The 12035-nt window shown below is 39.6% G+C and overlaps 2 protein-coding genes across 2 annotated transcripts; both read right to left on the bottom strand.

The window, feature by feature from the left end:
* Window positions 1-2657: 2657 nt before the first annotated feature.
* CBG26855 lies at window positions 2658-3116 on the bottom strand (the record flags this gene model as incomplete). Its single annotated transcript, XM_045239263.1, has 2 exons — window positions 2658-2730; window positions 2971-3116. 2 exons carry the CDS (start codon window positions 3114-3116, stop codon window positions 2658-2660), a joined length of 219 nt encoding a protein of 72 aa, XP_045100507.1.
* Window positions 3117-5303: 2187 nt separating this feature from the next.
* Window positions 5304-7541, bottom strand: CBG22322 (the record flags this gene model as incomplete). The annotated part of the gene is made up of 4 exons (XM_002649021.1): window positions 5304-5463; window positions 5597-5775; window positions 5896-6618; window positions 7485-7541. The coding sequence occupies 4 exons, from the start codon at window positions 7539-7541 to the stop codon at window positions 5304-5306; spliced, it is 1119 nt and encodes a 372-aa protein (XP_002649067.1).
* Between the last annotated feature and the right edge of the window lie 4494 nt (window positions 7542-12035).

The following is a 12035-nucleotide window of genomic DNA, read 5'->3' on the forward strand; positions in this document are numbered from 1 at the left end:
GAGCGTTTTTTAGGTCAAAATTACCGATTTTCTGTGAATTTTTTCAGGTATTCAACGGAAAGATGGCCGTGTCACTCTATTTTAACCAGATTAAACATGTCATAATTGTGCTAGAAAGATGCTTTTTAACCACCATGTTGAAAGATTCACTGAAGTGCGATGTCTAGAATAGTCCTCATTTTGAGCGTTTTTTAGGTCAAAATTACCGATTTTCTGTGAATTTTTTCAGGTATTCAACGGAAAGATGGCCGTGTCACTCTATTTTAACCAGATTAAACATGTCATAATTGTGCTAGAAAGATGCTTTTTAACCACCATGTTGAAAGATTCACTGAAGTGCGATGTCTAGAATAGTCCTCATTTTGAGCGTTTTTTAGGTCAAAATTACCGATTTTCTGTGAATTTTTTCAGGTATTCAACGGAAAGATGGCCGTGTCACTCTATTTTAACCAGATTAAACATGTCATAATTGTGCTAGAAAGATGCTTTTTAACCACCATGTTGAAAGATTCACTGAAGTGCGATGTCTAGAATAGTCCTCATTTTGAGCGTTTTTTAGGTCAAAATTACCGATTTTCTGTGAATTTTTTCAGGTATTCAACGGAAAGATGGCCGTGTCACTATATTTTAAACAGATTAAACATGTCATAATTGTGCTAGAAAGATGCTTTTTAACCACCATGTTGAAAGATTCACTGAAGTGCGATGTCTAGAATAGTCCTCATTTTGAGCGTTTTTTAGGTCAAAATTACCGATTTTCTGTGAATTTTTTCAGGTATTCAACGGAAAGATGGCCGTGTCACTATATTATAAACAGATTAAGCATGTCATAATTGTGCTAGAAAGATGCTTTTTAACCACCATGTTGAAAGATTCACTGAAGTGCGATGTCTAGAATAGTCCTCATTTTGAGCGTTTTTTAGGTCAAAATTACCGATTTTCTGTGAATTTTTTCAAGTATTCAACGGAAAGATGGCCGTGTCACTATATTTTAAACAGATTAAGCATGTCATAATTGTGCTAGAAAGATGCTTTTTAACCACCATGTTGAAAGATTCACTGAAGTGCGATGTCTAGAATAGTCCTCATTTTGAGCGTTTTTTAGGTCAAAATTACCGATTTTCTGTGAATTTTTTCAAGTATTCAACGGAAAGATGGCCGTGTCACTATATTTTAAACAGATTAAGCATGTCATAATTGTGCTAGAAAGATGCTTTTTAACCACCATGTTGAAAGATTCACTGAAGTGCGATGTCTAGAATAGTCCTCATTTTGAGCGTTTTTTAGGTCAAAATTACCGATTTTCTGTGAATTTTTTCAAGTATTCAACGGAAAAATGGCCGTGTCACTCTATTTTAACCAGATTAAACATGTCATAATTGTGCTAGAAAGATGCTTTTTAACCACCATGTTGAAAGATTCACTGAAGTGCGATGTCTAGAATAGTCCTCATTTTGAGCGTTTTTTAGGTCAAAATTACCGATTTTCTGTGAATTTTTTCAAGTATTCAACGGAAAAATGGCCGTGTCACTCTATTTTAACCAGATTAAACATGTCATAATTGTGCTAGAAAGATGCTTTTTAACCACCATGTTGAAAGATTCACTGAAGTGCGATGTCTAGAATAGTCCTCATTTTGAGCGTTTTTTAGGTCAAAATTACCGATTTTCTGTGAATTTTTTCAAGTATTCAACGGAAAGATGGCCGTGTCACTATATTTTAAACAGATTAAGCATGTCATAATTGTGCTAGAAAGATGCTTTTTAACCACCATGTTGAAAGATTCACTGAAGAGCGATGTCTAGAATTGTCCTCATTTTGAGCGTTTTTTAGGTCAAAATTACCGATTTTCTGTGAATTTTTTCAGGTATTCAACGGAAAGATGGCCGTGTCACTATATTATAAACAGATTAAGCATGTCATAATTGTGCTAGAAAGATGCTTTTTAACCACCATGTTGAAAGATTCACTGAAGTGCGATGCCTAGAATAGTCCTCATTTTGAGCGTTTATTAGGTCAAAATTACCGATTTTGTATGAATTTTCACACACTGCTACCATAATTTTTGAAAATGATACTGAGAAAACTTGGACCATTCCCGGACATAAATCTCACTGAGCAATTTTTTGAATTTCGAAAATTATATTTTTTGAATCTCTTGCAAGAAAGCAAAAAAGCTTGTATCACAACTTAAATTCTTTTTCCGGAAATTTTCAGAAATATTTATGCTCGTTTAGAAACAGTAAAATGGAACGTAATCGTTGGATTGAGGCATCTAAGAAAGTTGAAGAAGAATTTTGAAGTTTTTGGGATGATTCAAGAACGAGATCAAGTACGAGACGTTATGGAACACTTGTGAAGCAATCAAAATCTGAAAATTGAAAAATTGAAAAGAAATTTGAGACAGGAACCATGCTACTCAAAATTCAAAACTCTGAAAATTTACTTCAAGTTTATTCAGACACATTTCTGATTTTTAGTCTCTGAAACGATAAAAATCCAATAAAAAATGGAAAAAACTGGGATGAAAAAAAATTATCATATTTTCATTGTTGCGGACCAAACAGTTTAAACGAATTTTTGATTGCAAACGCCTCGAGGCCTGTCTCGGGGATTTAGGAAATTTGCGAGCTTCTGATTGGAATGATAGTCTGCATTCATTTATCAGATGACGTGGCACTGATAGTAATTTGCTCCAGCATTTTTTTCAACCAGATTTCAGTAAAACTTCTGGAAAACAGAGGTTTTTACTTTTTGGATCCTTGAAAACTCACTTTTTTCCAACTTCTTTTTCCCAAATCGATGTCGATCTGATGTTGACGTCACAGTTGAGAAGATAGGAATGAGATTTTGAATGTCATGAAATAACCGAGGTCTTCTTCATTCTCATCTTTAGCTTGACGATCGCTAATTCTTTTCCTGTAGTTCGCGAGTTGCTTGAAAATAGCCGAGATGATGAGTTTGACTTACTCTGGATCAATTCCCTCATTCTTCATAACCTCAATGCTGGATCCGTTGGATCTCATGAACGGAACCAAGACCTCAACTCCGTTATCCTTTTCCATAGCGTTCAACGCCTTCAAGACCTCGCTCCAGATGCGACGGTTATCTTTCATGCCTTGATTCTCGACACAGATGAAAAGGAGTGGGATAATCTCAGTAGAAGAGGCACAAACACCATCGTGAGTTCAAAAGTTCAATTTCTTGATAACTAAATCGCAGACGTCAAAAACGTCTGGCATGAAAGCCTCCTTCGATTTCTTGGCGAATGCGATGAGCATCTCACAAGCGGTAGCTTTTTCTTTGAGACCGACGGTCTTCTCATCTCCGAATCCGTGGTACTCCCCGCTTTCCTCGGTTTCATGAATGTATTATCTGGGAAAATCAGGGGTTATAGGGAATACAATTAGAACACTCACTGTTCAAGATGTTGAAGTGCGGGTAAAAGAGGGCAGCATAAAAAAAGGGCTCCATGATAATCGGAAAACGAAGTGAGATCCAAGAACCGAACAGAAACGACTCCACGAGCTGATCATATAGATGTATTGTGAATAATCAATAGCCAAATCGTTTATTCTGCAGCTTTCACGTAGGAGCAGTTGGCTTCTATGGCGTTGCCAGATTGCTTTTGTCTCTGTTTTCGTTTTTTTTTCGGCGAGCTAAAAAGACATTCTTGAAACATTTTTGACTGGAAAAAACAACTCACAACAAGTAAAACACTGCAAACTTGACGCAGAAGTTAACCCGGCAAGCTTTCACAGAGCACCATCGGCATCATTCTCGTCGCTGGTCTATTTATTGCTGGGTATATCTCTCTGCCAACCCAAACCACACAGGGAATTGAACACAGCGAGAGGTTTCTCATAAACATCCAGCAAAGATTATCCGCAGGTAGACAAAATGTATTCTCAAGCGTTAAGCATGTTTGCCATCACGTATAGATTTATTGAAACCAGTTGTTCAACGCTCCGTAACTGGAAATTGTGCTATTGGTATCTGGCTATAGAACATTTGAGGCAGTCGGCAATGTTGGTTTTCTAAAGCACATTCATAAATCACTGCGACACCATGAATCTGAAACAAATGGTTTCTTTCGAATGAAATGTTATAGTGATTCTTACCTTTATGCTGAATGCATGATTGTCTAACATGATGACGTAAAAATCGATATTCAGTCAATGTGTGTGCAGGACGGTCCTCTTTAATAACAAACAACGACGGCACTTCTCGTGAAAAAATTTCAGATTCCAGTGCAGATTTTCGAGATGGGGAAACTGTACTTATTTTCGACATAAGAAAACTGATTCAAGAGTCGTGAGCTTCAAAATCAAAGAAATCGCTCTGGATATGACGATTGCCTGTGCCGGCATTTTTCTGACGACTTCTGTCGAATCCAACGCTCCTCATTTGAATCTTAATGTATGTCGCTTGATTTTGTTGTGAATTCGTTCCTCATGCCTATGACAAACTTCTAGGCAACAATGAAAAAGAAAAATTCCAAATGGAGAGAATAACGGCGTTGCATAGGCATTTTGCTGACCCCTTCAATCAAATCCAACGCTCGTCAAATGACTCTCCATGTATGGCACTTCATCTTGCTATGAATTCGTTCCTTATGTCGTTGATTAAATCCTCGGAAAGTTTCAAGTTTTTCTGTAACGAACGAATATCGAAAATTTGTGAATCAGTGAATAATTGAACACTTACGACACTGATCCTTGTCAAAACCTTGTCCAACTGTTAGATTCAGCGATAAAAATCGCTTTGAGGGTTCGAAAGTGTGGTCTGAAACGTCACAATGATGAGATTTTTCATGAAAGAAGGGAGATAACGTCGGAAAAGCTGCTGAAAATATGAAGTCGTGCAGGAATTTCGTGCGTTTGACGGTTGACGACTGCATGTGCGTGCACACACGTGAGAGGAAGAAAGAGGTAAAAATTTCAGTCGAGGATTCGTACGAATAAAAGAACTAAAAAAGTCGAAAGTGAGAAAAATAGTTAAAAATTCAAAAAAATTAAATTCATTCAGATACGTTGAATCGAAGTCTTCCGACTAGTCAAACAGTGTATATTTTCAGTACAAAAATTTTTGATTGAAGTTACATTCAAAATTTCTAAATCGATCACAAAAACTGATATTATTACAATGTATTTTTAAATGTATTTTTAAATTTCAAAAACCATCATAACAACAGGAAGATAGAGGGGGGGGGGGTGGATTTGATAAATGTAAAATAGTGATTTGGTGAACAAGTTTTTGGATAAAACAAAGGGGGGGGGGGGGGAATTGCCGTGCGTGAACAGTTAGAAGCATTTGCGATGAACAATTCTGGCCCCGCACTCGTCGTATTCATCTTTTCCGACCCACATTGGTCCAAACGAACTGAGAGAGCAGATAAAGGAGCCACCGATGAAAATCGAATGTTTCCGCTCGGGTGGAGTGATCACTCGAATATCCACACTCCTGGAAAATTTTCATTTCTATTGTTCTCCTCACATTTCCTTATACTTTTCTCAGATCTTTTTTAATATACTAAAAATTTGAAAGTGTTCAGAATTGATATAAAACTTTGGGAAGTTGAGAAAAAACGACTTACGCAGGCGCCAGGTTTTTCATCTCTCTGCACAGTCTCTCCGCGAGTCCATGAAACATGGTCGTTCCGCCAGAGAGAATGACGTTTTGGTACAAGTCCCTCCGAATATCCAGGTCGCTCTTCATGATAGCTTGGTGAGCGACTTTGTGAATTCCGTCCGCTTCCTTTCCAAGAAGACCAGGCTGAAATTATCAAATTCTAATCCGTTTTTGTTCTTAATGTGGCTTGCTAGCATTATTCTGCACTGAAGCAGTGGTCACTTTGCAATTGTTGACATCTAATGAAATTTTTAATATACTTACCTGGAAAATAGCTTCTCCGACTCTGAAGCGTTGGTTACCGATGTCGATCGTGTGTCCGTAGGATTTCTCGATCGTGCTCATCTTAGCGGCCGTCTCCATCTCCTTTTCAAAGTCTTGGGCAATATACCCTATCTTCTCTTTGATATCACGAACAACTTCGCGTTCGGCTGTAGTTGTAAATAGGTGTCCTCTCTCGGTGAGAAGCTTGGAGAGGTAATCAGTGAGGTGGCGTCCGGCGAGATCGAGACGTTGAATGGCATGAGGAATGGCGTAACCTTCGTAGATGGGAACGGTGTGGGTGACTCCGTCTCCAGAATCCAAGATCATTCCAGTGGTCCGTCCAGAAGCATAGAGGGCGAGCACGGCTTGGATGGCGACGTACATGGCTGGAACGCCGAGACTTTCAAACATGACTTCGGTCATCTTCTCGCGATTGGCTTTTGGGTTGAGTGGAGCCTCGGTGAGAAGAAACGGATGCTCCTCCGGAAGAACACAAAGCTCATTGTAGATGGTGTAATGAAGGAGTTTCTCCATGTCGTCCCAGTTGGTGACGATTCCCTGTTCGATCGGATACTTCATCGAGAGAATTCCTCTTTTTGACTGCGCCTCGTCTCCAATGTAAGTGTCCTTCTCTGCGATTCCGATCATCACACCCTTATATTTTGGGGTCCCGACGATCGACGGAAAGATGGCTCGTGGAACAACTTCCCCGGAGAATCCGGCCTAAAATTGGAAGATTTATTTTTGGAGTTTGATGTGGTAGAAAAGAGGGTCTAGTATCCATTAAGAAAAAACATACCGCGAAACCTGTATTAAAAGGGCTGACCATTCTATTTCTCAAAGGTACCTCGAAAAATCGAAATCTTAGAAAATAACTAAACAGTAAAAAACATTTTTCTGTCAAATAAAAAACTTTCCAACATCAGAGTGTCATCAATTTCAGAAATTTCAACTTTTTCAAATGCGATAACCCTGACCAAGCCGATCCGAGCTAAGCCGAGCAGGGCCAAACCGAACCAAGCCGGGCCAAGCCGAACCAGGCCGGGCCGAGCCAAACCAAGCCGAGCCAGGCCGAACCAAGCCGGGCCAAGCCGAACCAGGCCGGGCCGAGCCAAACCAAGCCGAGCCAGGCCGCACCGAGCCAAACCAAGCCGGGCCAAGCTGGACCAAGCCGGGCCAAGCTGGACCAAATCGGGCCGAGCCGAGCCGAGCCGAGCCGGGCCAAGCTGGACCAAATCGGGCCGAGCCGAGCCGAGCCGAGCCGAGCCGAGCCGAGCCGAGCCGAGCCGAGCCGAGCCGAGCCGAGCCGAGCCGAGCCGAGCCGAGCCGAGCCGAGTTGAGCCGAGCCGAGCCGAGCCGGGTTATGCCGGGTCACGTAAGTCTCCTACCTGGCCCGGCCAGTGCCCTACGCCCACTTCAAAATAATGCTCTGTATACTCTTAGAACCGCCATCAGATGTACCTCCTAAAATCAGCTTCTAGGAGTACCCCAAAATTCTAATTAAGGTATTTTGTGTACCCGCTTGATTTGTTTTTGATCTATATTTGAATACTCAGTCAAGAAGAGCTGCCCTGGAAGGTAAAACATACTTTGATCATTCCTGATCCTGCGTCGATGACGACGGAAGTGACATCTTCAGTAGCCATATTGATTGTTGGTAGGACGAGGTGCTGGGCAATTCAGAGCTGGAATAAGAGATTATCAGTGATGTTTGGGGACAAATTTATGGTTTAATGGAGGAAAGGGTTGATGGGAAAGGAACGGAACAAAAAACCGTCACCACCGGAAAATGCTGATGATGAATGACTGGATCGCTATCAGCTATCAGCTTTCTATACAGGCTCCGCCTTCTTTTTTGTTTTGCATGTTCCTGCATTCGAAACAGTACGCGAGGGAGAGAGACGGAGAGAAATCCCATAAAATTATTGAGTCATCACGAAAAAAATTCGTAAGCAAAATGTCTCGTGTTTTTTCCCTTTCATAATAGCTGATCAAAAAGCAAACAATCAAAACAATACTACAGTACTACCAGGAACAACTTAGTTTTGTTAATTTATTCTTTCGCAAGGGACCAATCGAAGGTACTCTACCGTGTTAACTCACCAAGACTTTGAATCATTGAAATGTTGAGATGTTCCTCTTGACAGAACAAAAGAAAACACGAAAAGCTTCTTTTCCAGTCATCGTCGGAGAGAAGCTTCTAAGCGAGTAAGAAAATAAGCTGGAAGCATCAATTTTCCGTTGATGCGGGCAAGCGACACGGTCGATAGCAGATTCGGCGTTAATTGGAGCGCTGGAAGATAACAGTTCAACTGAATGTAAGATCTACTTTTCGTAATCGTCCTTCTCCTCAACCTCGTTGAGCAACTCGTTCGCAACTTCTTTGTCCGATTCGGCCATGCAGAAGAGAAAGAATCATTGAAAAGGCATACTTCTCGACTATTACGTGCAGACTCCATTTAGGAGCAGATTATCTCAATGGCGTTTTGGTAAGCCAACCCGTTCTTGTCCTTGTTTCAGGCAATCTTAAATAAACGTTTATTGAGACAAATTTGGCTGGAAAAAACTTACAGCGAGGCAAAAACTGAGAACTCGATTTATATACATAGTTGAAGAGCCAACGCTACCTCGACAAACTCTTCAAGAGGAACATCTGCATCATCCTTGTCGCTCGTCTCACTCTGAACTTGGACACAATTTGGAAAATCAACTTTTCGAGATATCAGCAAAGCTATGCAGATTTTGCTGGTAGAGATCTGTCGCGAGCTAACCGCGACACGTTGTTTCTCACTCTGATGTCGTGAGCTGGAGCAGGTGATACAGAGAGATGACTGATAGCTCTTTTCGATCAATTCCCACCTTCAGATTCTGTAGGACTTGCAATCCACATTATCTGTTTTCGTTTGTGTATTGATAAATTCCATCGTCTTCTACAAATGACACGGTCTTCTATGAGTTCCATTGCCTTCTTGAGAATCAATTGTTCCCTACTAACCATGCCGACAGTGTACAGTTGTTGCCTTTCCGTTGCAGATTCATGCACGAATGTGTTCCCACAAACCTAAAAACAAACATTACTTTCCAAATTAAGTGTTGTTGTAATACTCACGTTTTAAGCGTTGCATACATTATTTTCCGACGGCAAAAATCGATATTCCGCCAAAACGAGGGCAAAATGGACCTCTCTCCTAACAAGCAATGACGACATTTGTTGTGGAAAACTTCCAGATTCCTGTGTGGTTTTTAGAGTTGAGCAGAACTGAATTTATTGGCGGTTCCGATTCTAGAAGACTGTTTCGAGACTCGGGAGCTCCAAAATCAACAAAACTCCTCCAGAGGCCACGGTTCCTAAGATATTTGGTGGTATGTCGAAACAGCACATCTATCCAATAATCTTTATCATTTTTGTAGAAATAAAAAGCCTTAAGCTTGAAATGCAACATCCATTAACTATTGGGGAATAAAACTTCCGCAAATCAAGAATGAGTTGCGATTGTGGCATTTGCCACTGTTTCCTCTCAAATCCACCGTTCGTCGATTATCAATGTTTCGAACATAGTTTTGTTATAAATTTGTTCATCATCCCTTTGACAAACTTCTCGGAAAGTTTCAATCGTTTCTGTAATAAATTAATCGAGAATTTTCATAAAACTTGAATAAATGAACACTTACGGCGCTGAACCTCAAGAAATCCGTGTCCAGCAGCTAGAGTCAGCAATAAAAACCTTTCCGGGGGTTCAAAATGGGGTCTAAAACGTTTTATTGTTGAAATTATTCAGAAATGAATGAAGATAACGTAGGAAAAGCTGCTGAAAATAAGAAGACGTGCCACAGTTCCGTGCGGCTAAACCAGGCGCACCCCTCCCCCCGTTATTCTGGAGTGTCGTTTTGCGGTGGACGACTACATGTGCGCGCACACACAAGACGGGATAGAAGGTGAATGAGGATAATGGGTCGATAATTCACACCAAAAAGATATATATTTATATATAGGATTTGATTGACTTGCCGAGGTCTTCCAGATTGGTCCGAATTCTGAATTATCTGTGACAAAAACGTGAATTCTAATACACTGCTGCACATAATTATAAATTCACCTTAAATTTTGATTTTTTTAGAAAACTGTTAAGATATACCTGGCAGCCTATGATTGGAGTAAATACTAATTTGGAATGTCAATTAATTTATACCATTTGCGACCGCTCCCAATTTGTAATTTTGGAAAACTCGAAAAAATTGAAAAAAGGGCACCAAAAACCTGCACATAATTATAAGTTCACTCGAAACAATCGAAAATAACTCTAGGCACAGATTGTAAAATGTAATGAAACTAAAAAATATAGTGAAAAAATATCAAAATAATTTTGTTTATAAGAGAACTTTAGTTGTACCTAGAATCGTAATTGGGCCACATCCGTTTTCGGCCAGCTTACACTGAAAATGAACTTTTTCGTTGATAACTGTTCAGAAAACACTGCTGACTCTAATTTTTTGTGTTTTACAGGATCAATCCTAATTGCTTCACACAGTTAACTTTCGAAAAACATGAGACTGGTTTGAAAACCAAGAAAAATTTCTCATTTTAGCCCAATTTCCCAAGTATGTTCCGAGTGGTACTGTGTCTTCCTCGGCAGACATCTGATTGAGCCGGCTAGCATAAAAGGAAGGTGCACATGTTTTCATTTAGGAACATAAATAAAACTATAAAAATCTAAATCTTGGGTTTACGAAATTAGCAACTTTTTGGACCATCTCACACTCAAGCATCAAAAATGGGCTATGTGGAGTCATGTTTACGGAGCTGTTTTGTGATGAAGGAGTTACGCATTCTGATTTTCCTTTTTTTTAAGTCATACTTTTCAAGTTTTGAATTCACGGATACAACCGTTAGATTATTTTACAGTTGTTTTCTAGACGTACGATAGACCTAGAAAGTTATCACTTTTCGCAAAAAAAATGACCAAATTCCATGGTCCCAAAATCATTTAGAACTCAACCTTTCAATCTAAAAACTGCTCAACATACTTGAAGAATTGCAAGCAAAATATGCATAACGTTTCATTCTGATAGATTCACTTTGAAGGAAAACATCTGTCAAAAAACTATACTTTACCAACCTTTGAGAAGCTACCGTATATCTCTCCGGAACGTATTTTTCGAAAAACCAGTTCAACTACAAAAACAGATGTTAAGACTTTTCGAGTATGTTGAGCAGTATTTAGATTGATGAACAAGTAGAAGAATATTAGATATACAATTGATAACGAGTAGAAGAATATTAGATATACAGTTGAAGTGATTTTCATAGAAGTAGCCAAGACCATTGGCAATACGAATTCCCATGAAAACAACAATCGCTCATTGGAATCCAGTTGAATAGTGTTTATCATTAGCTTGAGCATCCAATCTTTGAAATTGAAGAAGGAGAGAATTTGCAAGTAGTCAAATCGAAGAAAAACTCATGAAATTCCGTCCCAAAACGACAATGATGTCGTCGCACCGATATCTGGAAACAATCATCGCAGTGATGATGCAAAGAGGAAAAACTCACACTTTTTCGAGTAACCATATATGGGAGTGACCAGAATGACCGGATGGAGATCCATGCTGATTGCTTCACCGTTGGTAAAAAATATTATAAATCTTGAGCAAGTTAGTAGCTGTTTCGGAAGAATGACCCTCCGAGCTGTCGACACAACTATGCAGATTTAGCTCATAGATGTTTCTAGCCAGCAAACAGCCACACGCCTGTTTGTCACATCGTCGTCAGAAGTTTTAGCATGATAGCTAATTTAAGCTGTTCATTAATTCCCGTGTTCAAATACTGCAGCACTTGCAGTTTACTCCATCTCTTTTATGAATAAATCTTATCGTCATCCACAAATGCCACGATCATCTTTGGAATCCATCGCCTTCTCGAGAATCAACTCTTCTTCACTAGTTCTGTCGACAGTGTCGGACTTCTGGTTTTTCATTGCAGATTCTTACACGAGTGAATGTATCCGTGATACTGAAAACAAATATTACTTTGCAAATTAAGTGTTGTTTTAATACTCACGTTTTGCAGACACCTCCGACGCCAAAAAATCGATAGTCCGCCGGTTTGTGTGCAAGATTGTCTTCCTAATAAGCAATGAAAA

The sequence above is a fragment of the Caenorhabditis briggsae genome (assembly GCF_000004555.2).
Source record: "Caenorhabditis briggsae complete genome, chrX, whole genome shotgun sequence".
Taxonomy (NCBI): Eukaryota; Metazoa; Nematoda; class Chromadorea; order Rhabditida; family Rhabditidae; genus Caenorhabditis; species Caenorhabditis briggsae.